The sequence below is a fragment of the Podarcis vaucheri genome (genome assembly GCF_965113315.1).
Source record: "Podarcis vaucheri genome assembly, chromosome: 11".
Classification (NCBI taxonomy): domain Eukaryota; kingdom Metazoa; phylum Chordata; class Lepidosauria; order Squamata; family Lacertidae; genus Podarcis; species Podarcis vaucheri.
The window spans coordinates 48111953-48139780 of NC_138749.1; the positions used below are offsets into that span (position 1 = coordinate 48111953).

At 44.3% G+C, this 27828-nt stretch overlaps 1 protein-coding gene and 1 long non-coding RNA gene across 7 annotated transcripts; both read left to right on the top strand.

The window, feature by feature from the left end:
• The first annotated feature begins 2019 nt into the window (after positions 1-2019).
• ZNF475 (zinc finger protein 475) lies at positions 2020-27825 on the top strand. Of its 6 annotated transcripts, XM_082191625.1 has the most exons (6): positions 2020-2185; positions 7631-7773; positions 9179-9368; positions 9556-10465; positions 21864-22044; positions 27220-27825. In XM_082191625.1, the coding sequence occupies exons 4-6, from the start codon at positions 9818-9820 to the stop codon at positions 27369-27371; spliced, it is 981 nt and encodes a 326-aa protein (XP_082047751.1). In that variant the 5' UTR covers positions 2020-2185; positions 7631-7773; positions 9179-9368; positions 9556-9817; the 3' UTR covers positions 27372-27825. The 6 variants fall into 6 exon arrangements, with proteins under 6 accessions (XP_082047751.1, XP_082047750.1, XP_082047752.1 ...); XM_082191624.1 differs by lacking the exon at positions 9179-9368; XM_082191626.1 differs by lacking the exon at positions 9179-9368 and having other exon boundaries at positions 7660-7773.
• Positions 10623-18973, top strand: LOC309514513. Its single transcript, XR_014212031.1, has 2 exons — positions 10623-13328; positions 18906-18973. It is a non-coding gene; the product is annotated as an uncharacterized lncRNA (long non-coding RNA).
• Positions 27826-27828: the final 3 nt, after the last annotated feature.

Sequence of the window (27828 nt, forward strand, 5' to 3'; positions counted from 1 at the left end):
GGTGGTGAGGCTTCCGAATGGCTGCAGCTTTGGCCAGCGGGCCAGAATTACGAGCCTGGCGGGCCGGATCCAACCCACAGACCTTAGTTTGAGGACCCCTGTGCTAAAAGATTCACAGCGGGGAAACTGTAGCCGTCCTAAATGCAGATATTATGGGGAAATATAACAAATGCAATTCCCAGCTGGGGCAGGAGAGGAGTAGCAAAACAATTTTAATTAGATCTAAGAAATGAGTCATGAAACGAATGAAACTTTTTGACAACAATAACACAGAGAGTTAACTATTCTCTTGTACCCAGGGCTTCAGCAGGATTGAGAAGTGATAGCAACAGGATATCAGACATCAAACCACCAATGTGGTTGCAAATTATAAATTGGCAGGGGCATCCAAAGTGTTTCCCCAAAGAATGATTCCTACACGGCTAGGAAAGAGTTTCATGACTTTATGTGTAGGAGGAGAGTCAGCTATTGTTTGTACACTCTTGTCAGTATTTGCATTATGTTCTTGCCTCATTGCATCAGCTCTGGTACACGACTATGTTTAAAATAGACTCGTGTTGCTCAGCAGCAGAAAACAAAACATTGTTCTTGCCAACACCATTGGCAAACTGGAGATAATTTAAACTGAAGGGGGTTGGGGGGTGGAATTAAACCCAAAGAGGTGGTCTTGTCTTTTCAAAAATCCAAAAAAGTGTACAGTCACTGTCAACCAATATGTTCTTTTTTCTTTAAAAATAATTTTTATTAAGTTTTCAATTTTACATTTCCCAATAAACATTTTACAAACTTCAAAATATCCAATGACTTCTCTTATTCTCTTTCCATGGTTCATTTTACATATCATACACCCCTGCATATTTTACTATAAGCATTCAAATCAGTTTTCCACTTTTACATCCATCAAAAAATATTTACTCTGTTGAATTTATCTTAGTGCTGCCAGAGTTTTCAGGGGTCCTTTAGCTTTACCTTTACCTTCCCTGAACAAAGTGCCCACAGTCATCTCCTTGAAACCGAGGAGGCATCCACAGGAGGAAATGTAGTAATTGGTGATTTCAATTACCCTCACGTAGACGGGCTAAAAGCATGTTCCAGGACCAGTCACAACAAAGAGGCAAGATTTCTAGATACCGTAAAAGACTGTGCCCTGAAACAGAGGGTAGTGGAATTGAGCAGAGAGCAGGTAACACTTGCCTTAAATTGCATTATTCTAGTTTGTAGCTATTTTGCAGCTGGGATCTCATACTGGTAAATTCCAGGTTGCACAATTCAAGTAGAATTGCTGCTTTTGTGCCGCAAAGCAAAAAGAAAACTCGCTTCTTAAAAAAAATGGACTTTTTTGCAGTAAGAAAAGTGATGAAATAACATTGCTTTGCACAATGTCATATAACTTCATTGACTTAAGGTAGTAGCCTCTTCCACATATTTTCTTTCTTTCTAATTCTTTATTGATTAAAATAATTACATATCTATACAAACATTATATGCTATCTTTTTACATATGAAGAAAAAGAAAATTATGTAGAGAGTAGAAAATTTCTACAGGAACAAAAAAGAGGAAAAGAAAAAATAAAGAAATAACAAAGATACAAAGAAAAAAATCAAAAGAGGAAAAGAAAAGACAAGACAACATTATTTACACAATAAACGTGTTCATCGACACAGTCCTTCCCATCCTTCTCATTATGCTGTAATATATCCACATATTTTCTAAATGAATTCTACATGTTAAGTGTGTGTTAACAGCAAGCCTGAAGTTCTGCCTGAAGTTCCTTCACTCCTTATCTCTGCAGCACAGTCCATTTCAATAATTCCGCAGCAGTTGGAGCAGGAGAAAGGGAATTTTCATTCAAGCCATCACGTTTCCCCATGATGAACTTTAGGAAAATTTCTACGTCCACTTCTAAATATTGTTCCCGCATACACCTGTCTCCCACACTTCCCAAACAATGCAGTTGACCAATCAGCTTCGCAGGAGCACTGTGAATTCACTTTTGTTGATATGTAGCTAGGCAACGGGTCAGTGACAAAAGAGAACTTGCCATTTCTGTAGCAACGCAAGATGCTAACGTACTAATTTCTTAAATAAGAAAGGATATGCTAAGACCTAACGCTTTGTTTCTGCTTATTCCTTGGTGTGCACAAAGGAATCATTATGTGGGAGTTTAAGTACTGAGATTTTAAGGTAAGAACAAGGAACAAAGAGAAGAAATGTAACTACCGGGAGGTCAGCTCAATAAAACATATCCCTGTTTTGGATGAGGTTGAGCTATTGATCCCAATGAACCTCTTTTAATAAGTATAGCATGTTCTTAGCATAGAATTTATTTTATTTGACCAATATGTATATAATGCTTGATTATAAAAATAATAATCTCTAAGCAGTTTGCAACTAGTGAGAGGCTTACTCCACTGCAATAAATTAAATTGCAAATTTGAGATTTCTGGTATTTTAATAGGATCACTGGTATCTATCTCATGAAGTAATATAGGAAAACTATTTGAGGGCTTTCATGTTTTATTAATGATCAAAAGGGAATTATTATTATTATTATTATTATTATTATTATTATTATTCACTTTGCCACGCCAGAGGACGCAGCACTGGCTCCTAGTAACTTTCAGTGCCAGATGTAACAAACAGAAAAAATAAAGTGTTCTACTAATTATTTTTAAGTGTAATCCTGATCATATTAAGCTAGTGCAAAATACAGAATTTCATTTTTGAGCACTATGTAACCTGAAACATACCATTGCCTTTTCAATGGTAGAAAAGTTATAATACGATCACATTCGAATGACATGAAAATATAAGCTGATAAACAAATGTTTCACCATGTTCACAGTGTTCATAATCATCAGAATTAGAACTAACAGCTCTTTGAAAGCGAACTCTGACAATTCTGACCACTGGATGTAACTGTAACGATTTCCAGGGACACATTTTTGCTAGAAAAGTCAGACACCATGTATTTGAACATCATGGTAATTATTCCCTATTATTTGTTTCATTTTATACTACCATGCATAACATATTCTGAGATTACTAAGAAGACTAGTTAAATGATTATTTACAGTGTGTATATTTGTTTCCTTTCATATTGCTGTGAATATTTGGAAATTATTAAGAGGACTTTTTAAATGATTATTTACAGTGTACACAGCAAGCAGATCCAACACACACGCACCATTTCTTCATTACATATTTAGCAATTAAGTTTTTGTGTTTGTAGTCTGAAGAAGAACAGTTTGGCTTCCAACCGGATGAAGTTGTTTATTTTTGGCAAATACGGATTTTCATTTAATATACCATGCACAATCTTGGTTGCATCCCTTAATGAAAGTTGCAGCGGATGGAACTATGATATACTTCTCTCTAAAACCTCCGATTTTAGTGAGGTGCTGCTATGTGAGGAACTGCAAGACAGGAAACAAGGGCCCTTTTGCAGTGATGAAAATTAGGAGCAAAGTAGAAGTTGCCCGCAGTGAAACTGTCAAGGCTTAGTGGGGATGACTGAAGATATCTCTGCACCACACATGATCAAATTCAGAAACCCCATAAAAACAAGAAACGTTTCAGGAGACTCGACCTCCATGAAGTAAAAGGCATGTAACATGGATGGTTAGACCTTTAGATGTAATCACAGAGGTTGTTGTTGTTGTTGTTATCATCATTGTTGTTGTTGTGCCCTGCCCATCTGATTCAGTTGCCCCAGCCACTCTGGGTGGCTTCCAAGAAATACAAAAGCATGATAATGATAATGATAATAATTTATTTATACCCCGCCCATCTGGCTGGGATTACCCAGCCACTCTGGGCGCTCCCAACCAAATATTAAAAACACGATAAAACATCAAACATTAAAAACTTCCCTAAACAGGGCTGCCTTCAGATGTCTTCTAAAATTCAGATACAGTGGTGCCTCACAAGACGAAATTAATTCGTTCCGCAAGTTTTTTCATCTAGCGAATTTTTTGTCTTGCGAAGCACGGTGTCGGAAAAGTTTTGGAAAAGCTTCAAAAATCACCAAAAACCTCAAAAAGGCTACCACACCGCGTTCTATGAGTTGCTCCTCAAAGTCAAGTCGCAACTGTATTAACGGTTTTAAGAAAAAGGAAACAAACTTGCAAAAAATGCAAGACGTTTTCATCTTGCGAAGCAAGCCCATAGGGAAATTCATCTTGCGAAGCAGCTCAAAAACCACAAAACCCTTTTGTCTAGTGAGTTTTTCGTCTTGTGAGGCATTTGTCTTGCAGGGCACCACTGTAGTTGTTTATTTCCTTGACATCTGATGGGAGGGCGTTCCACAGGGTGGGCACCACCACCAAGAAGGCCCTCTGCCTGGTTCCCTGTAACCTCACTTCTCGCAGTGAGGGAACCGCCAGAAGGCATCAAACATTAAAAAAACCAAAATATAGAGAGCACCGGCAATTCATGTGATCCACGAATCCCTACTCTGCCATAGAAGAAACACAATATCACTTTGAGCCATCCCCTCACCCTAGCAAAACTGCATTCCTTCCTTTATGGAAATTCCAAGTCAATTCTGACAATGGCCAATAGTGTCACACTTGTCCTTTTTTCTTTTTTCTTTGTCTAAACACTGCTTTAAAAAAAAATTAACAGCATGTATAAAAGAACAATATACAATCAAACTTTGAAAGTCAAACAGAATCTGTTCTGGAAGTCCATTCGACTTCCAAAATGTTTGAAAACCAAAGTGTGGCTTCTGATTGGCTGCAGGAAGCTGCGGAAGCCCCATCGGATGTTTGGCTTCCAAGAGAACGTTAAAAAACCAGAGCACTCACTTCCAGGGTTGCAGCGTTCAGGAGCCAAAACGTTTGAGAACTAAGCTGTTCGAAAACCAAGGTACGACTGTAGCTATTTTGATGGGTCTAAACAGAGATTTCAGTCTTCCTCAGCAACCCGCAGGAAATGATTAAAATAATCAGAGGCCTTTCAGCAAGGCCTTTTTGTATCTTTAGCTACATCTCATGATCTGAAAAATCAAAGCAGCAAAAATGAAGTTATACTGCATATTTTTCCAGAGAGGAGAGGTACTGGCCAATGTTTGTTTGATTGTTTGCCAGTGTGGAAAATCTGGACCTCTGAAGCTTGTGAAGTCATATTGATGTATCTGCCGATAAGCAGCAAGAAACCAATAAATTTCCAAAAACAAAAGGAAGGAATCTAAAGTCAGCAATACAATTTTTTCACAGTTAAAGCTGAAGGAGTTTTGTTTGTTTGTTTCTTTGTGGGTGCTTCTGTGCAATGATATATCATGATACTCCTAAAACACTTTAAGAACTTGGTTGTTCTTCCATTCTTCAGTCTGAAGGCAGGTAAGGTGAATCCCCACTTAGGTAGGGATTACGTTCTGGTGCCACACGCATATAAGTGGAATTTGCAAAAGTAGGGAGCACCCTCTAAAGAGCCTTTAAATGATCTCTCTGCTCCTCTCACTCCACTCCAGATAAAAAATACTGCAACTAAAATATCCACAACTGGAATTGGAGCTCTGGGGCTGGGAGGCTGGAGGAAGTGCAGGAACGCTGTTATTGCTGCACTACAATGGTGCTGTGGTCTAAACCACTGAGCCTCTTGGGCTTGCCAATTGGAAGGTCGGCGGTTTGAATCCCCGCGACGTGCTGAGCTCCCATTGCTCTGTCCCACCTCCTGCCAACCTAGCAGTTTGAAAGCACACCAGTACAAGCAAATAAATAGGTACACCTGCAGCAGGAAGGTAAACAGCGTTTCTGTGCACTCTGGTTTCCGTCACGGTGTCCTGTTGCACCAGAATCAGTTTAGTCATGCTGGCCACATGACCTGGAAAGCTGTCTGTGGACAAATGCCAGCTCCCTCGGCCTGAAAGCGAGATGAGTGCTGCAACCCCATAGTCACTTTTGACTGGACTTAACCATCCAGGGGTCCTTTACTTTTTTACTTTTACAGTGCTGTTTGGCATGGAGGCTGAGCAGCCTAAACAAAGCCCCGCTGTATCACCAGTCTCTTCTCTGCTCTCACTGAAGCCCTCTTTCGGCTCTGGGGAGGGTCTCCCCACACGACATGAGGACATAGCTGTCAACTTTCCCCCTTTTTAAAGGAAAATCCTATTCAGAATAAGGGACTTTCCATTTAAAAAAGCGAAACGTTGACAGCTATGCATGAGGACCCTTCAGCTCTCTCTCACCATTTCCTGATATGAATGTACCATATTTTTCGCTCTATAAGATGCACCAGACCACAAGACGCACCTAGTTTTTGGAGAAGGAAAACAAGAAAAAAATTATTCTGAATCTCAGAAGCCAGAATAAGAGGGATCGCTGCACAGTGAAAGCAGCAATCCCTCTTGCTGTTCTGGCTTCTGGGATAGCTGCGCAGCCTGCATTCACTCCATAAGATGCACACATGTTTCCCCTTACTTTTTAGGAGGGAAAAAGTGAGTCTTATAGAGCAAAAAATACGGTAATTATTTCCCAGCGCCATGCATTTACACAGTCGCGCACAAGTAGGGGGTTGCCTGTATTCTTTTCAAGGGGCTTTCCCTAACAAAATTCCTATTGAATAGAAATCAAAATGGATTGCGGCACTGTAGCTGATCTAATTACCTAGCGGGCACGACGACGTTTCTTTCAACCCAAATCAGTGTTAAAAGGACGCAGGACTGACAGATGGATTTCTGTGAAGCATTTATACCTGGTGGGATCCTGAGAGATGGGGGAAGAGAGAACCTCTTTTTTACAGATAATTTTTTTACAGATCAATGGAAGGAAAAAACTAAAGAGCCCTCATGTGTATGTACATGAGTTTTATATCCAAAGACATCCATGAAGCAAACAAAAGAATCCTTTTCCTCTGGAGCTTTCCCTCACATGAAATCTATACATTTTAGCTGACTGTCATATTTCCTCTCGCCCCTAAGCACTTGACCGAACCATTAGGATTACTGCTTAGAGAAAAGGCTACTCTTGGAGATTAGTGAGAACCATATTGTGAGAGACTTTGAAAAGATTAATGGAAATTTAAACCACAGGAGAGCTCTTCCTCATAGAATATTTTTTTTGAAATGTAGATGAACTAAATTTGGATTAGTTGCTCTTCGGTTGTGAGATATTACATATGAAGTAGCGCCTTCTGGCAGCATCTAGATGAGCTTCTGTATTTCTATGCATTGTCTTATTTGGATCCAGATAGTCCATTACATTGAAATTTATTTTCATTAAAAGCACATGGTTTATAAATTAAGGCCATCGTGGAGGACTGCTGATGGCTCAAGCATTGTCCAAAAGAAGAATGATGACCCATATTTGGCTACCGCTCGCTTTTGTCTTCGCGTTCAGAAAGAGAGCTACGCTTTGTCATGCCTTTTATAGAGAAAAGTTAATTTACTTTTAAAAACCTTATACGCTTTCTAGTCGACGGGGAACATGATGGAGGGTTTCAGATTTACGGATGTGAACTTACAGGACATTTCCAACTTGGCAGAAAGGAAAAGAGACCAAATGGTGTAATCCCCCAAATAAAGCATAAATCTATTATGAAACGTATCCAGCAGAGATCTTGGAAGTCCAACAAGAGGCTATATTGTTAACAGGTTGTTTATGGTTTCTCTTCTTGACTGATTCATAGCTTGACTCATTCAACATTCTTTACCCCAGAGCCTGCATTACTGCTTGAAATTATTGTAAAGGGGAACAGCTTGATCATCCATGATACACATCTATCCATGGAAAATGGACTGGCGGATAAAGCCTTAGCTGGGTGAAACACAGGTAATGTTCTGAGATACTCCTTTCCCATGACCCTCTAGTAAGCTTTGCCTTTTCTTTCTCCGTGACTTGAAAAAAGTTTCACTTGCTCACAATTATCTGGGGCCTCCTAAAAAAAGTTTGGGACACATTCAAGTTGCATTACTACTTACTGAACCACTTTTATAATTTTACCATTATTACAACTACTACAGCAGCCGTCGAGGGCAAGAAGGATAGTCCGCCACGATATGCAAACGTTTTAAACATATCATTCGCTTCCTAACGATACTGCAAATGGCAACCCACTAGAAAATACTTAAGCCACACATTCCGATGTCTAGCTAGCAGCGTTCCATCAATGGAATTGCTGTGGGGAACATCATAGGAACTAGCAATGTCTTCCATGACAGGAAAACATTGCAATTAAGGAACACCGATGTATCAATTTGTAACAACAATTCCAAGAGATCAACTCTTCAAAACGACATATACAGTGGTACCTCGGGTTAAGAACTGAATTCTTTCTGGAGGTCTGTTCTTAACCTAAAACTGTTCTTAACCTGAAGCACCACTTTAGCTAATGGGGCCTCCCACTGCCGCCGCGCTGTCAGAGCACGATTTCTGTTCTCATCCTGAAGCAAAGTTCTTAACCTGAAGCATTATTTCTGGGTTAGTGGAGTCTGTAACCTCAAGCGTATGTAACCTGAAGCGTATGTAACCCGAGGTACCACTTTACATATGAGAAGGAAATATTATTCGTGTGTGTGTGTGTGTGTGTGTGTGTGTGTATAATGTTTTGACTGTTAGTTGAAACAACTTCCCGGTTATATGGTTTACGTATCCTCCAACATTTCTCCAGTGAGAATAGGGATGTCCTGTTCCATAACAACAACAATAATAATATTTGTTATTTATTTATACCCCACCCATCTGACTGGGTTGCCACTCTGGGTGGCTTCAAACATATATAAATACGTAATAAAACATTAAACATTTAAAAAAACTTCCCTGTACAGGGTGGCCTTCAGATGTCTTCTAAAAGTTGTATAATTACTTATCTCCTCAGCTTGGGAGTCGCATAACTCCATAGCCTCCAACATTTCTCTGATGAAAACAGGACATCCAGGGCCTTTTTTTGCAGCTGGAACTCGCCAGAACTCAGTTCTGGCACCTCTTAAGTGGGTGCCATTGCTATTATAAGATGACAAGGGAAGCAGGACTTTCCGAGATCAAATAAGAAACCAGGATGGCTTCTGTAAATCCAGGACTGCCCCTGGAAAATAGGGACACTTGGAGGGTCTGACTTATGAATTCAGGCAAATGCAACAGACAAATGTTTTAGTAGCTACTGTGCCTTCTCAGTGTTATGGACAGGATTTACTTTGTCTTATTATTACAGGTGTTTTATTTCTTTTGTCTTGTACAGAATCAACTTAATGTAACACACAAGGCTGTACAATGTGGCAACACCAATAGTTATTGCTATGAATGCAGAATAAAAAAAAATGTTTGGAAGAATGACAGTGAGGTGACCGACAAAAACCACGCAAAAGCACAAACCTATACATGCTTACTCAGAAGTAAGCCCCACAGTGGTGAGTGGGGCTTACTCCCAGGTAAGTGTGTACAGATTGCAGCTGAAATGTTATATATGCAGAAATGCTCAACATAAAAATATTGCATTTGGCTACACTAGTTATTTTACTCTCTCTCTCTCTTTTTTTAAAAAAGTTTTAAAACAATTAAACATCTGCCTACAACTTACCGTGTTTTTACATACATATTCCTCCTATTTTTTTCCAGGATTTAAAAAAATAGACACTAAAAAAATAGTAAAACAGAAAAAAACACCACAAAAAGGCAACATTGCTGGGAGTGTTAGAACATTGCAAATGTGCTCAGATCTATCACAGCTGCCCTCTGTTTTAGGATCTTGTACCTCTTTATCCCAGAGAGCTTCATTGTTTTTAAAGGAACAACAGGTCAACCAAAAGACAACCACAAAGTCCAAACAAGAAACACTACATAAATCCAGACATCCTGTTAATGGAACATTGTTGACTTCATGGAAACGGCTTTAATGAAAAAGACTCTGAGCAAACACAATAAAACACTGCCCAATGCTGGAAAAGTCCTTGCTAATATCTCCACCAGCTCGTCTTTAAGACAGGCTTCAAAATCCACGGTTTCAGATCCTTCCATGCTCTTGTCAGGAGTGGGTTTAAATTCTACCCTTAAAACAAGTGCTGGGAAGAAGAGGCCGGGGACTGTGGTGGTATCAAAACGATCAAGTACTGGGGGCATGTCTCAGGATCAGTGGGATCGGCCCGTCATTCCTCCGAGAAGACCTGGCTTCAGGATCTGCCATATCTGTGGCAAAGAGTTTGGGTCACAATCTCTTCCTATCCACGAGCCAAAATGCCTGGAGAAGTGGCAGATAGAAAACGATAAGCTGCCCAAACATCTCAGAAGACCACCGCCCGTTAAACCTCAGGCTCTTCCTGGAGGATCTCTCGGTACGATGGCTGAAAACGCAGCAGCTGCTCAAAGTTACAAGCTCCTACCCTGTGAACACTGTGGCCGTACTTTTCTTCCTGATCGTCTTGCTGTACACCAAAAGAGTTGTAAACCAAAAGCCAGTTCAGGTCCTTCAAGCTACAGCTCCTCTAAATCACATAGATCCACTGGGCCTGCATCTTCCACCTCAGACAAGGTAAATTAGAAGGCATCACACCTACGAAAAAAGCAAAATTGTTTCCTGCGCAAATTCCACCTTGGCATTCCAGTGCCGTTGAAGTTAATGGTAAAACCTTCACTATTGACTTCAATCAAGCTAGGAGATCATTTCAGGGACTATAAATGAGTGAGTAGCCTTAAACAAGCCTAAGGTGATGCCAGGGTCACTTTCCATGTTCTGAATAAGTAATCAGCAGAAATGCAGATTTCATAGTAAGCACATTGCTTGTATAAGAAAAACATCACAACCATGGTTTTTGTAGTGATGGTAGCAGTGATTTAATTAACATGAAGTTCAGTGTTTATATAAACCATATTAGACATTTTTGGTTTCTAAAATGCTATAGATAATGACGGAACGATGTTCAAGTTTAAGGTTGGTGGCTTAACTCAAGTTTGCGACGCAGCACAAATATAGGCAAGCAGATGGCACAGATTTTCCACTGAAACTCATGTAGAAACCATAATTAAAACAAAAAAAGCACTTAGAGCCATACCAACATATAATTCTGCTTGTGAAAGGACCCATGAAATCCTTTTCATATATTCTGAATGTTGGTTTAATGGATGTGGACAGATGCTTGCAGTTCTCATCCTACGGAGTTTGCAAGGAATCCTTCACCTCAGCTTGCCCTCTAATTGTGATTTATTTATGGGAATTCGGGGGATAAAATATATTTGTCAAGCAGCCGATATGAATAAAAAGGCTGTGAGCATCTGCTAAATGCTACAAATTCAAAGAATCCATCCCCTTGGAGTACAGGTTTTTACTTTGCATCTCTCTGAGGTTGAATTAACATGTGCAAAGTCGAACAGCATTAGATACTTTTGTGGGAGTTACTCATTTGTACACAAACAGTGTACAAATGGACATTACATGAAGGACACTGCTGAGTGAATTCAAGAAGGTACCTTAACATCGTTTGTTGCTTGGCTTTCTAGTCAGAAAGAAGTTGTAATTCTTCTTGTCGTGAGCCAAGGCAGAGAGGACTAAACTCTGGCCATGTTCTCCGTAGCAACAATTCATGATGTATTGTTATGTTTCATATATTCCTGGTCTTCTCTTTGTGGCTATTAGCCACTTTTATAACAAAAAAGGTCAATTCTATATGAAAGGAGAAATGGGAAGGAATATGGAAGACAAAGAAAAAGCAAAAAAATAATCTGAGTAATACGATATCCTATAATTTTAAATCTGAAAGTGACAAAGAAGAAAACTGGATTCAGATATTAAGCAACTCCCCCATTTTTAATTGCTGTAACCTTCCCCCCTAAAATGGCCCAAGAATCTACAGAGAATTCACAGCTATCTATTAATTACTGGCAATTCTTTATGTAATTAGGGGGCATTCGTCAACCAGATGAGGGCACAAAACTACATTCAGAGTCTGTTTCTTCCACCCACCCATCTTGGTGCATGTGTTCATATAAAGTTCATGTAGTAGCAACATCCTAGCATATAGTTGTTTAATTTATTTGTTTATAATAACTATTTTTTAATGTTAGCTTTTTAAAGTATGGCAGGTTTAAAAAGAAGTTTGAGGGCTTTTGGGAGGGGATCCTAAACAAAAGACTTACTGAAGTATTTCACTGTAGGCATACTATTGAATTATGGCATATGACAATAAGAATTTGTCTCCCTTGGCATTTTCTTGCAATACTTGCATTTCCTTTGTTTCTTTTCTCTGAACCTTCTCATGGGATTAGCATCTTCATTGAAGTCAGCCAGACAAAACATTTGGGAAGGTGGCACAGCTATATTATAAATCTGAACCAACTTCAAACCAGTTTAAATGTCACGGCTTCCCATTAGAGGATTCAGGGAATTGTTGTGCTGCGAAGGAACTTGGTATGCCCTCAAAAACCGATAGCTTCCTTTGTGTGTCAATCGAGTTTGCATTTGAAGTATAGAATGCTGGAGAAAAGGAAAGACACTTACAACCAAGCTCGCTTGAGCCATACTTAGCCAAGTTGTTGAAGAACACGCTCTATTCATCTATGGAGGTATAAGATTGATAGGCGTGAAAACAGGTCAGTGGAAACTGCCGTTGGCCTTCCTCTACAAAGTTGGACTGAAGGGGACAAAAAATTAGAAGGGAAAGATAGTGATAGCATAGAGATGGAAGGGAATTGGGGCTAGTGAAGATCCTGGTTTGAGTTGAACAGAAAACATTGGGTATGTCTTCGCACATACACATTTCCATCCCATAAAGAGCAGGACTGAAGAGATGGCAGACCATAACTTCCATAATGTATTTGGAACGCTTGTTCTGAAGGACTCTCTAAAAGGTCTGGTCAGAAGAATAATCATTGCTGTTCCCCTCAATTAAGCAGGGCACAGTGCCCATAGCAGGACAATAAATTTGTCCCATTGCATTGTTATGCTAGACCTCATTTTCTTCTGATTCCCTCACCAAGTGTTTCCTGAATTGTAGAGTGAAGCCAGTTTGCCTGTAATGGGTTTGTTAGGCCAAAGTTGTTATTTTGTAATCCAATTGGTAATGGAATGAATGGGCTCATTTGGATTAACTAAGCCTGATTATATCTTCAGTAAACTGCCTAAGCCTCATAGACTTTGGCTGTGCTGGTCAGTTTTGATAGCCCTGTTCTCAAATCCGGCTTACTGCTGCAATGGAAATGTAAACACCCTTAGACAGATAGTCTCACAATCCAGTTCCACGCTGCAAAGAAAGGGGGCACAGTTATTTTGTAGGGCATATTTCTCCATTTCCTGCATAAATCACAATTGCATGCTTTTGATGTCTTTTTCATTGCTCTCTTTGTCAATATATGGTAAAAAATTCATTCTGAAATTTCATTGGTTGTATCTTGACTATCTGGTGCTGTCAGGGGATGGTTAGCTGCTTGTGCTTAAAATTGTGCCCCTTCAGAGTTTGTGCGACCCCACAAACCTCTGTGTGTGACAGAGCTCCTCAGACATGTCTGCTCTAGTCACTAGTAGAGTCTGACAGTGGCTGTCTGCGGAAGCGCTTCCAGCAAAGAAGTTCCTTAACGGAAACGCGTCTCCTGGACTCACGACGTGGCAGCTTCCGGCGCAGCATGGGTCTCCCTGCAGTTGCTTCTGACACCTCCCCGCTATTTTCGCTCGAAGTGTCTCTCACCCCTTTCTCTCCCCTGCTGCTTCCTGCCTGGGCTGCTGCGTCTCTCTCAGCATTACTGAGATCCTCCTCCAGAGACCCCGCGCTCCCCCTGCTGGTCCCTGCTTTGGCTGTTGACTCTCTCCCAGTCTCTGGGAGCCTTACCACTTCCCTTTCCTCCGATGTCAGTTCCCTGACATCCACCTCCCCTCCAGGGCCCCCCTCTCCCCCGCCCCTACTTTCTCCTCGGGGCGGTGAGGAGCTGAAACCCCTAAAAGAATCCTCTTCATCTTCAGACGTCTCGAACAATTCCCTCCATCGGTCTTCGTTCCGACTCGCTGAATCCTCCTCCACCTCGGAATCAGCGAACCCCTCCAACTCTTCTTCGTCGTCGGTGGTGGCGAAGTATTCCCTCCGGAACCTCGCCACTGGCTGGGGTTTTCTAGGGAATCTCTGATGAAAAGTTTCAATCAAAACCTCGTCATCTACCTCCTCTGCCCTGACCCAGGTGTTTTCCGACTCCGGCTCCCCTTCCCACATTACCAAATACTCTACTTGCTCTCCCCTCCACCTGGAATCGAGAATCTCCGCTACATGGTAGCTGTGTTCTTTTTCCTCCATAGCTGGTCCCCTATTGACCCTCCCCTCTCTGTCCCCTATATACGGTGACAGCAGTGATCTGTGGAACACTGGGTGCAACTTCATGTGGTTCGGTAACCGGAGTCTGAAAGCCACTGGGTTGACCTGTTGCGTGACTTCAAATGGGCCCAGTCTTTTGGGTCTTAACTTCTTACAACCTCCTTTAAATGGTAACCCCTGGGTGGACAGCCACACCTGGTCCCCCACCCTAATGCTTTCCCCTTCCCTTCTGGTTTTGTCTGCCTGCCTCTTATATTCCTCCTTCGCCCTGTTTAAATTAAGTTGGAGCTGGCGATGGATCGCTTCCATTTCTTCAACGAACTGTTCTGCGGCAGGAACGCTCCAGTTCTCCCCCTCCCCCCCTGGGAAGGCTCGGGGATGACACCCGTGATTGGCCAAAAAAGGGCTCATCCCCGTGGACACGTTCTCTGCATTGTTATAGGCAAATTCTGCCAACGCCAGCTTCTCCACCCAATCATTCTCCCTGTCATTCACATAACACCTCAAATATTGCTGGAGGACACCATTAGCTCTTTCCGCCTGCCCATTGGTTTCTGGATGACGGGCAGTGGAAAAATTCACCTCTACATGCAATAAGCTCATGAGCTTCCTCCAGAACCTGGAAGTAAATTGTTTCCCTCGGTCCGAAACCACCCTCAAGGGGGCACCATGCAACCTAAACACATTTTCCACAAACAATTTAGCGGTTTCTTCTGCTGTGACCGCATGTGAGCAGGCTATAAAGTGGGCCATCTTGGTTAACAGGTCTACCACAACCATAATGGCTGTCTTCCCTTTGGACCTGGGCAGATCAGTCATGAAATCTATTGCCACTGCCTCCCATGGTCTTTCCGGCGTGGGTAGTGGTTCTAATAAACCTGCCGGTGCCCGCCTCTCCCCCTTGGCTCGTTGACATCGGTCACACCCTCTCACATATTCACGCACATCTTCCCTGACCTTGGGCCACCAGAATTCCCTGGTAACCAGCCACATGGTTTTGTGTTGCCCAAAATGCCCTGCTGTGGGGCTATCGTGCAGTTGCTTGAGTACCTTTTCCCTCAATTCCCCTTCAGGTATGTATAACGCTCCCTTGTAGTACAACGCCCCGTTTCTCTCCTCAAAACCCCCGGGTTTGTCTCCCTCCCTCCTGAGACCCCTGAGTTTGTCCTGGGCGTATTCATCCTGCACCGTTCCCTCTACCAGTTCCCTTTGCCCCACCAAAGCCGCCCCACACACCCAACGGTCCTCGGGAATAACATGGGTCTCTTCGGGTGCACCCTCTCCCTCCAAATATTCAGGTTTGCGTGAGAGAGCGTCCGCCCTAACGTTCTCCGGGCCTGGTACGTAACAAATCTCAAAGTTAAATTTGGAGAACTCCTGGGCCCATCTCAACTGCCTTTGGTTGAGCACTCGCGCAGTTCTCCAATACTCTAGATTCTTATGGTCCGTGCACACTTGCACCTTCTGTTGTGCACCAATTAGTAGGTGCCTCCATCTCCGGAAGGCCTCATAAATCGCAAGAAGTTCCCGGTCGTGCACCGTGTAGTTTCTCTCAGATTTGTTCAGCTTTCGCGAAAAGAAGGCACACGGTCGCCACTCTGACCCCTCCTTCCCCGGCTGCAGAAGAAGCACCGCCCCTATGGCTCTGTCCGAAGCGTCTGTTTCGACCCTCAGCTTTTTTTGTAAATCCACATGTAGAAGTTGTTCGTCAGAGGCGAAGGCCCTTTTCAGTTCCTCAAACGCTCGCTCCGCCTCCCCCGTCCAAACAAACTTCTTTTTGCTGCTGAGACAGTCCGTGATGGGCGCCGTCAGGTGGGCGAAGTTTCGGATGAACTTACGATAAAAGTTTCCAAACCCTAGGAACCTCTGCACATCCTTCTTGGTCTTGGGTGTTTTCCATTCCAGCACCGCTTGAACCTTGCCGGGGTCCATGGCCAACCCCTTGTCTGACAAGCGGTACCCCAGGAATTCCACCTCCTTGGTATGAAACTGACACTTTTCCAGTTTCACCCACAGTCTGTTGGCTTGCAGCCTGCTCAACACTTCTCTGACGTCTCTCACATGTTGCTCCTCATTCTCCGAATACACCAACACGTCATCTAAGAAGGCCACGCAATTCTTGTAGAGCAAAGGCCCCAGTACATGGTTCATAAAGGCTTGAAAACACGCGGAGCCCGTTTGTAATCCAAAAGGCATAACGAGGTATTCAAATGCCCCCAAAGGGGTGAACATGGTGGTCTTCCATTCATCCCCTTTCCTTATACGTATCAGGTTGTACGCCCCCCTTAGGTCCAGCTTTGTAAAAATCTTTCCTTTTCGCACCCTGGTCAAAATATCATCAATCCTGGGCATAGGAAAAGCCGCCGGCTCTGTCACTGCATTTAGGGCCCGAAAGTCACATACCAGCCTCGGCTTGTCCGTGTTTTTTTTATCCACAAAAAACACTGGGCTACCCCCCGCTGCCTTGGACTCTCTGATGAAGCCTCTCTTCAGGTTCTTGTCAATGAACGCTCGCAACTCCTGCATCTCCCTGTCTGACATGGCATACAACTTGCCTACAGGAAGCTGTGCTCCAGGGAGTAAATTGATCTGGCAATCAAAGGGCCTATGCGGGGGTAGTTGGTCCGCTTCCTTCTCGCTGAACACGTCGCTGAGATCAGCATACTGTGGTGGCACCTTCCCCTTCTCCATCACTTCCGTCCCTGCTAGGGTGGCTTGGGCCCCTGCTGACCCCTTTTCCGCCCTGCAGTGTTCTAAGCAGTGTGCGGAACCGAAGGAAACCACTCTTTGATGCCAGCCCACCAGCGGATCATGTAGGGCTAGCCAGCTCATTCCCAAAATAATGGGAGCGCCTCCCAAGGTGGCCACATTAAACGCTATCAGTTCTGTGTGCCTTGCCACCCTCATTATCATTGGGACGGTCTGCAAGCTGACGCCTCCTCCCAACAGTTCCCTGCCATCAATCGTGGTCACCTGCAGGGGGTTGCTTAAAGGGATAGTCTGTATCTGGTGTTCAGCAGCAAACTCCTTGCTCATGAAATTGCAGGAGCTGCCTGAGTCCAACAGCGCCTTTATTTTTAGGGGGTGTCCATTTTGCAGCTCTAGCGACACTTCAATCACTAGAGCAGGTCGAGGGGCTTCTGGCACTGGCACTTGGGGAAGGGGCACTTTCACTGCTCTTTGGCCTGGCTGCAGTGCCCTGCTGGCAACCAGGCGTTGGCTTTTACCTGCTCCGTTTCTCCCTGCTCTTCCCCCTCAACAGCTCCCACCATCCCTTGCCATTCCTTCCTCTGGGGGCAGACTCTGGCAAAGTGGCCTGGCTGTTGGCAGAGATAGCATTTCCGGGCTCCCTTTCCCTCCTTCTTCGCCCCCTCACTGGGCTTTGAAACTGCGCGCGCGCGGGCTGTTCCGATTTCCATCGGCTCTGCCGGCGGGAAAGCTGGCTCAGGAATGTCTGGAATGCGTAACTCCTTCCAACGTTCCCCTCTCCCTTCCCGCCTCTCCAAGGCTCTTGCCTCCTGGCGCGCTCCAATGGTCAGCGCAGATTTGGTCAGCTGATCCATAGACCCCGCCCTGGGGCTCCTGGCCAGCTCGTCTTTCACAGCTGAAGAAAGACCTTCTTCAAATAGCATCTGAATGGGTGCCGCCGATAAATCCCACCCCAATCTGTGAATCAGCATGGTAAATTCAGTCCAGTACTCACGGACAGATCTGCTTCCCTGCTTGCAAGCCATTAGCTGTCTGCGTACCGCCCCTTCCTCAATATCGCTGGAAAACATGATATCCATTGCACGAAAGAATTTCATAGTGTCCTTTAGGATATCGTTGTGCGTTGCCATCAGGGGTCGAACCCAGTCCCGCGCCCCCTTCTCAAGATGCCCAATTACGAACGCAACTCGCGATTCCTCATCAGGGAACTCATCAAACTGCACATTCAGAGCATATTGCATCTCAGTCCTAAAGGCATGGTAATCCTTGGGGTCCCCCCCAAACTTCTGCACCAATCCTGGTACCTTTCTGGGGAACTGAGTGGTTCTCCCCTTTTTGTCAGCATCCTGAGCCCTTCTCTCCTCGAGCCTCGCCGTCTGCAGCGCAAGTTGGACCTCCAGAGCTTGATACCTTTCTTCCAAGCTTGGACCAGCTCCAACCCCTGCGTCTCCGGTTCCGACTGGGTTGCTCATGATGCTTTCTCCTGCACAGGCAGCGTACAGAGACTGTCAGACTGCTGTCAGGGGATGGTTAGCTGCTTGTGCTTAAAATTGTGCCCCTTCAGAGTTTGTGCGACCCCACAAACCTCTGTGTGTGACAGAGCTCCTCAGACATGTCTGCTCTAGTCACTAGTAGAGTCTGACAGTGGCTGTCTGCGGAAGCGCTTCCAGCAAAGAAGTTCCTTAACGGAAACGCGTCTCCTGGACTCACGACGTGGCAGCTTCCGGCGCAGCATGGGTCTCCCTGCAGTTGCTTCTGACACCTCCCCGCTATTTTCGCTCGAAGTGTCTCTCACCCCTTTCTCTCCCCTGCTGCTTCCTGCCTGGGCTGCTGCGTCTCTCTCAGCATTACTGAGATCCTCCTCCAGAGACCCCGCGCTCCCCCTGCTGGTCCCTGCTTTGGCTGTTGACTCTCTCCCAGTCTCTGGGAGCCTTACCACTTCCCTTTCCTCCGATGTCAGTTCCCTGACAGGTGCTGCCATCTGCTGTCTTTTCCCTGTTCTATGCTGTTTCCAAAATAAAAGCATATTTTGGCCTGTAGTCTTTTCTCTGTCACTGCACAGAACCAAAGGTCCAAATCTTTTTCTACTTCAGTCTTTGCCAACCTTGTGCCTTCCAGATGTTTTGGACTACAACTCCCAATGGCCATTTGTTGGCCAAAACATCTGGAGGGCAAAGGTTGACAAAGTCTGTTCTATGCTGTCAATAGAAGTTGAGCCACTGGATCCATGTTTTCCCATAATGTGAGGAGTGGGGGAGGAGCAGAATTTTGAACCCTCTGTGCTTCCTATCCTTATCTCTGCACTTAATTTCCAGCATTAGGTAAAGGTAAAGGGACTCCTGACCATTAGGTCCAGTCGTGGCCGACTCTGGGGTTGCGGAGCTCATCTCGCTTTATTGGCCGAGGGAGCCGGCGTACAGCTTCCAGGTCATGTGGACAGCATGACTAAGCCGCATCTGACGAACCAGAGCAGCTCACGGAAATGCCGTTTACCTTCCTGCTGGAGCAGTACCTATTTATCTACTTGCACTTTGACGTGCTTTCGAACTGCTCGGTTGGCAAGAGGTGGGACCCAGCAATGGGAGCTCACCCTGTCGCAGAGATTCGAACCGCCGACCTTCTGATCGGCAAGTCCTAGGCTCTGTGGTTTAACCCACAGCGCCACCCGCTTCCCAATTTCCAGCATTATTTCATTGTAAAAACCTTTCACCAGGAGAAAAATAGTGTTGCACACCACTCCGGTCCTTTGGAATGAGGGACAGTGGAGACTGTGGTGTCTCTATGATATATGGTTTCTTTACTCGTATATACAACCTGAGCCTATGATGGAGGGATTCACATCATTAACACACCAAGAGGGCCTTGGATTCCAACAGAAATCAGGCATGGCTCTCGCTCCTTGGCTTTGCAGCCTGCTCCTTCCTTCCAGCTTCTAGCTCACATCACTCAGCTCCCAACTCTTTGTCTTTCTAATGAACAGACAGTTGAGGGAGGGAGACATACCCCTGTGCCTTCTGGCACAGAGCCACCTCCTTTGTTACCTCAACGACCCATACTTATGCCAATAGTCCAGCTGTTCCAGGAACTGAATCCATGCTGGATGCAGGAATTAGAAGGGGCCCTGCCGTACAGCCTTCCAACCCTCCCCCCACATTCCCCCCCCCATAACAATAGCTTTTGTGGTCATTCCATCCAATATGTCCAAAAGAAGAAAACAATTTTAAAGGCATGCTTGGCCTGGTTACAGTGAGAGGCAAGTTGAATTATGTTTGCTTCTGTGTGTCAAAGAAAGGCAAGGATATTGTGGTATAACATGCAAAGCCGGGGGGGGGGGGGAGAGATTCAGCAGTCAACAGCAAATCATTTTTTCAGGTCATGTACCGTATTGTTCCATCTCTTTCCTCTTTGTCTCTGCCGGAAGTGACAGGAATCAGGGGGTGGGGACAGCAACATCAAGAGGAAGACTGGGGCCTGGAAGCTCTGGGGCTTGGCAGTGGGGCACCTTGGAGGATGCCAATGCCTGACAGAAATGCCAACTCCATGTGCTGCCAATGGTTGAAACCATGCCTTATTGGGGTAGTAAAGGTAAAGGGATCCCTGACCATTAGGTCCAGTCGTGGCCAACTCTGGGGTTGCGGCACTCATCTCGCTTTATTGGCCGAGGGAGCCGGCATACAGCTTCTGGGTCATGTGGCCAGCATGACTAAGCTGCTTCTGGCAAACCAGAGCAGCACACGGAAACGCCGTTTACCTTTCCGCCGGAGCAGTACCTATTTATCTACTTGCATTTTGACGTGCTTTCGAACTGCTAGGTTGGCAGGAGCAGGGACTGAGCAACGGGAGCTCACCCCGTCATGGGGATTCGAACCGCCAACCTTCTGATCAGCAAGTCCTAGGCTCTGTGGTTTAACCCACAGCGCCACCTGCGTCCCTCTATTGTTGTAGTAGCATATACAAATTATCGAAATTGAGACTGAGAAACGAATAAACTCTCCCATTCTCCTTCTACTGAAAGGGAAACTTCCAGCCCATCACATTTTCTTCAGTTTTCTCTAGTTTTCCCATTCTGCCCTGGCCCCTAAAGGTTGGGAATTCCTGTAGAAGAAGAACTCGTGCCTTGCATTTATAAGATTCCAAACTGGCTCTCAAAATCTCAGCTAAAGGCTCTTTTGTACTTACACTAAGAAAGATCACATAAGTAAGCCCCTCAAGAATTGTTTCCAGTCGCAATTGTGGGTACTTGACTAGGTAGACCATGGTCCAGCTTAGTAGAAGTCATTCATCATACTCACCAAGTGCTCTGGGAAAAACGGGACACCCCATTTTTTCACGTGACATCATGGCAGCCATTTTGGGTGTCACGCTTTTGCACCGTGGTTTCTCACCACAAAAAGTACTTTTTTCTGGAGCGAGATCACAGCACAGGTCACATGACTCTCCCGGAAGACACGCATCCTCATTTTTACGTATTTGGAAAAGTTGGATGGTATGTCATTTATCATACTGTTTAAACAAGCACCCTCTGCAAACCATTATCCAGAAACAAGCTACACCTTTCTGTTTGTTTTTTGGCAATAACCCAAGAAGCTATGATCTTAAGTCCCTTTCTTACCAACATTATCTTGAAGTTTGCCTGCCATCTCCAAAGTAAATTTCAAAGGACCATTTGTTCCTAAAGAGCCCATTTGAAAGCTCTTAATATTAACCAATTCAAAACTATAGTAACAGGTGTGAATTTTCTGCCAGGAATTCGCAACTGAATCCATATTTTGCAGGCACATTATTAAAATGTGTTATAAAGCATAAACACCCTGCATCTCCATCCTCCACTTTGTCAGCGGGATTCTTTTCAGCAGCACAGACTGCTTGGTTTTTAAATAATTTTCTAAAATCAATTGCCTTTCTTTTAACTGAGCTTGTTGTCCACAGCCTGCATTTATACGGCGACCCCCAACCGTTATTTGCTACATTTGCGGCCGAGAGTATGGAACTCAATCCATAAGCATCCATGAACCACAATGTCTGAAAAAATGGCACATTGAGAATGATCAGCTGCCAAAACACTTAAGACGACCCGAACCCAAGAAGCCAGAGGTCGTATCCATAGGAGGTAAGTTACCATCTCGAAAGATAAACACAGAGACAGCAGGAGAAGGGGCAGCATAAACATCCGTGAAAACCTTGCACGTTAATTTTTACTTTAACCGATCAAAGCTATGCCATTTCCCTGGTTTCAAGTCTTCTCCCATTTAACAAAATCAATGGGATTTATAGTGTGGAAGTCAGTGTCTCGCTATTACAAGTTTCTGTCTGCGTATGCATATCAGCTTGCCAGCCGGTACCAGAGGTGTCAATATTTTTTGGGGGGCGCACACCATTGGGGAGGCCCAGCCCTCCAATATATTTTATTGAGGGGGGGCCAAAGAGACCTTGGCCCCTTGGAGATGGCTCCTATGGCTGGAATGATTCCCCCTCCCGCTGCATGCTGTTCCGGGGGTGCTCCCCAAAAACACCACCCCCAGCCAATTTTGGGGGATGAGTGTGGAAGCCCCATGATGCAACTGGAAGCCCTTGCACAGTGCTTCTGCTGGCAGGGGTTGTGAGGCGGATCCCGGCCTATATTGCCAAAGGCCTGTTAATTATACTCATTCACATGTTAGCATAACACTTGGAGCCACCAAATTCTGTGGCACATAGTCTTCCATCAATAGAGGTGCCATCAAGAAGCACTTGAGAACAGAAGTTTGGGATCTGTTCAGAAGGGGCCCCAAATGCAACAGGACTGGACTGGCTAAGGCAACGGATTGAAGGGCGATTAACTACATCGCCATCGAAAGAGCATGCACCCCCTGCCACCAGGCAGTTATGACTAGAGACTAAAATTACCTAAGTGCCCCTCTGCCCAGCACAGACCTTGAAAAGGTAGCTGATAACATCACCTCTGGAAAGGGTTTACATTGAATTGGTATAAGCTTAAAAAACGTGGCAGTGTGCTGTAGGAATTGCTCCTTCTGGTAATAATGACTTTCCAGAGGCTTAGAGAGCCAGTGTAGTATAGTGGTTAAGAGCGGTAGACTTGTAATCTGGGGAACCGGGTTCGCGTCTCCGCTCCTCCCCATGCAGCTGCTGGGTGACCTTGGACCAGTCACACTTCTGTGAAGTCTCTCAGCCCCACTCACCTCACAGAGTGTTTGTTGTGGGGGAGGAAGGGAAAGGAGATTGTTAGCCGCTTTGAGACTCCTGAAGGGGAGTGAAAGGCGGGATATCAAATCCAAACTCTTCTTCTTCTCTTCTTAGAAGCACTGCTTTTTTTGGGGAGGGGGGTGCTGGTACTCACCAACAAGCAAGAAAATGGGCCAGAACATGGGGGAGGGACATGGCCTGACATCAAGGCTGGGCAGTGAGGATGGGTTAGCTGCTTGATGTTCCCTCACCCACCCACTAATAATAATAATAATAATAATAATAATAATAATAATAATAATAATTTATTTGTACCCCGCCCATCTGGTTGTGTTTCCCCAGCCACTCTGGGCTGCTCCCGACAGAATATCAGAATACAGAATATTAAAAACATGATAAAGCATCAAGCATTAAAAACTTCCCTCAACAGGGCTGCCTTCAGATGTCTTCTAAAAGTCAGATAGTTCTCTATTTCCTTGACGTCTGATGGGAGGGCGTTCCACAGGGCGGGTGCCACTACCGAGAAGGCCCTCTGCCTGGTTCCCAGTAGCTTCACTTCTCGCAGTGAGGGAACTGCCAGGAGGTCTTCGGAGCTGGACCTCAGTGTCCGGGCCAAACGATGGGGGTGGAGACACTCCTAGTGAGCTGAGCGTTGCCGCCCAGGTGAAGAGGCCTCTGTTGCCCGGGTTTGGGAAGGAGGTGGCAGAGCTACAGGACACTGTCAGAGCATCATGCCTCTTTCACTGAGCTGGGCAAATGTTTCCCGGGGTTGGGGAATGAGATGCGATGCTCTAATGGGGTTGGAGAGCCCTCCTACTACCTTCCCAAAGCCTGCCCAGCTTTGGAAAGGAGGCAGCAGGGCTCTGGTACTCTGTCAGAACATTGTGCCTCCTTCCCCAAGCCCAGAAACATTTGGCCAGCTTAGGAAAGGAGGCGCGATGCTCTGAAAGGGTCCAAGAGCCCTTCCACCTCCTTCCTTTCTCTCCCAAAATGGTGGCAGTACTGTATACCGTTGTGTACCCTTCAGGGGGGGAAAGCACTGCTTAGAATTGGATGGTTTTCAACTTTCCCCATTCTAGCATTTGGAAGAGGAACTCCTAGAATATAAATTCAACAGAGTATATAATTATTGATGGATGTAATAGTGGACAATTGATTTTAATGGTTATAGTAAAATATGCAGGGCTGTAAGATATGTAAAATGAACCATGGAAATAGAAGAAGGGAAGTCATTGGATATTTTAAAGTTTGTAAAATGTTTATTTGAAATTGTAAAGCAGAAAAGTTAATAAAAGTTATTATTAACAAAAATGAAAGAGGAACATCTAGATAACTAGATGTTGGACTCAGCTACGTTGGACTGCAAGAAGATCAAACCTATCCATTCTTAAGGAAATCAGCCCTGAGTGCTCACTGGAAGGACAGATCCTTAAGCTGAGACTCCAATACTTTGGCCACCTCATGAGAAGAGAAGACTACCTGGAAAAGACCCTGATGCTGGGAAAGATGGAGGGCACAGAGGACGAGATGGTTGGACAGTGTTCTTGAAGCTACCAGCATGAGTTTGACCAAACTGCGGAAGGCAGTGGAAGACAGGAGTGCCTGGAGTGCTCTGGTCCATGGGATCACGAAGAGCGGACACAACTAAACGACTAAACAACAACAACATTGGCAAAGAGAAATCGCTTTATACACGTTGTTTATGCATTCTAACTCTGTGACACCAGATGGCACTGTGGAGTTCCGTTTTTGCCAACCCAATTTCTCATACAAAGTTGCAACACGTTTAACTGAAACGCTTCTTTGATGTGTATCTAGATCCAGCCTTTCAAGCCTTCATATAGATCAGGGACGCCGGAACAACGTTGCCAAGCCACAAGCTGTTTTTATAATATTTGCGTTGCCCCACACTGTTCGAAAGCCACTCAATCATCTGGCTGCACATTTGTAACATCCTTCGCTTACCAGTACATTCAGTGGGTGCTTCTCCCACAGCAGGAGTACCTTTTTAAATGAAAAGCAGAGCAAACCAAAATGATACTTAAAAATGTAAGCTTGTTTCCCATGACTACTGTGATTAACACCAAAACAATGAAAACTGCAGAGGTATCCGAAACTTTGGAGAACTCAGTAACAAAATCTTAGACAGGTTTTACAACTGTATCATCCACCCAGTCCCGCAAGGCCTCTGAATACGAGTGAAAATCTGTGGCAGATTCCACTCTTACATATCAAAAGCCAACTATGGGTTTGTCCTGGGATTCCATCTTAGCTGAGATCCCCCTGAAACTCTATGAACTGCCTTATATAAACTGGTTGCTATTTTAAAAATGCTTTGCAACGATCACAGGGAGCCCATTCTCTGTATCAGCCACAACTACCATCAACCCCAGTCAGCGGACAGAGTTTTTAAAGTGGAGGAAAGTGACCAGCAAAGAAAGGGTTAAGCCTCCCTGTCTCCATCATAAAACACTTTCCCCCCAAAGTATATATATTTTTTGCAATGGAGAAGTAGCCGTCAGGCTAATGTGGCTGCAATGTAATGTGCAGTTTGGCCCTGAATGTTCCAAAGTATATAGAGAACACATTCATTTCCTGCAAATGAGAAGAATACTTGCTTCAGCCAAAAAAGGAACTCCAGTTGGTGAAAAGGAATATTAGGAACAGACGCATTAAGAGATCTAAGGCTTACTCTCATATGAAGCACTGAATGTGAATCACATTACAGCTCTCGGGGTTCTTATGGAAAAATCTGTATTTTTACTTGTCATATAAGCAATGGAGTCGTGTGTGTGTGTGTGTGTGTGTGTGTGTGTGTGTGTGTGTGTTTTAAAAGTACTAGTTTTAAACAGATTTGGGCTCAGTCACTTGCATGCAAAATACAGTGGTACCTCGGGTTAAGTACTTAATTCGTTCCGGAGGTCCATACTTAACCTGAAACTGTTCTTAACCTGAAGCACCACTTTAGCTAATGGGGCCTCCTGCTGCCGCAGCACGATTTCTGTTCTCATCCTGAAGCAAAGTTCTTAACCTAAAGCACTATTTCTGGGTTAGTGGAGTCTGTAACCTGAAGTGTATGTAACCTGAAGCGTATGTAACCCGAGGTACCACTGTATAGATAAAGCTTTCCAGGGCTTTTCTTTTCCAACCGGAGCTCAGTTCCGGCACCTCTCAGGTGGGCGCTGTTGCCATTATAATAAAACAAGGGAGGTGTTCCTAGTGAGTTCTGGCAACTCTTTTTCTAGAAAAATAGCACAGGTTGCTCCCTAAAATACCATACCTTTTGGCAAAGGAAAACTATTCTCTGTTTCAAATAAAACTCTATAATTTTTTCACTATGCACTGCCAAGGAGGATTATACTGTAAGGTGTGGAAGCTGTTGGTGTGAACTTATACAGTTGCTGTACAACCTCAATTCGAGGTAGCTTGGTGAAAACAGGCTTGAAACCTATTTTAAGGCAAAAAGAGAAAGCAGGGGTTTGGATGCACATTAGCCCATTTGAAATGTCCCGAATCTCTTGCCAAAAATTGCAGATACTGCTCCAGCTGCAATAGTTGGACGACAGGGGGTGGGGTGAAAATGGACTTAAATTGAGATTTTTGCCTGTCTGGGTCTTTGTGTGAGCTCCCCTCGAAGTTACAATGAAAGCAGCTTTGAAAAATGAAACAAAATTGGATCGCTGACCCTAAGAACAGCACTGGGAGGGCATAATGAAGTATATAGAACACTCTGTGCTTTTCTCTTCCATCTCTCCGGTCAGTTCCCATTGGCTCATTAGGCAGCATTTGTAAGAAGGCCAAGTGGTGAAACTCACTGATATTTAAGTGTAGGGAAATGTGTTAATAATTAGTTAAGAATGTGTAACACAGCACATGCTGAAATGCTTTCTCCGTACATGCAAGATGATTCAGTTTGTAGTTAACTTTATTTGACCCCTGAGACAATAAGCAGAGTTTTGGTGGGTTTTCGCTCTCATAAGGACTGTGATTTAGTTAAAACTGAAAGGCTCAGTCAACAGGTATTTCCTGAAAATATTTTCCATGCAAGTGGAGTATGGCTCTCCAGAATGAAAACTGATATTTTCTCTTCTTAATTTTCCAGCCAAAGGTTACTATGATCTGGATGCTTTAAACGAGTCTGCCTGGCAAAGTGCCCAAGCCCAGTTAGTTCCATGCAATATTTGTGGTCGTACCTTCCTGCCAGACAGGCTGATCGTTCACCAGCGCTCATGTAAGCCGAAGACACCGAAATAAAATGTTCCTCCTTTCAAGCCAAAGTTTTTAAAGAACAAGACTCTTCTCTGACCTAGAGGTCAGAGCTCTCAGCAATGAAGAATCATAGCACTTTGTCGAATCAAGTTCCAAAAATGACCTGTGTACAATTAACTGAATATTGATTATGTAGGTGAAATATGGACATGCCATTTCTAACAGTGTTTTGCAGCGGTGGTATTGACCACGCGGTCCATAAGGATGACGGGAGTTCAACTTCTCCGGCATTCTTCAGAGCAGACCGTGGCCTTAAGACTTCACAGTAAATACCATTGTTTCTCGGACACACTCTGTTATGAAGTGGCTATGCCTTTTCAGACCCAGGAGTTAGTAAATCATGTTTAAGAATACTTCTTTTTACTGAGGATGTTTCCGTTCAAAGGCCCTATCTGCAGCAAAATGAGGACAATAAAAGCTTTGGTAGGTTTCTTCAAAAGTG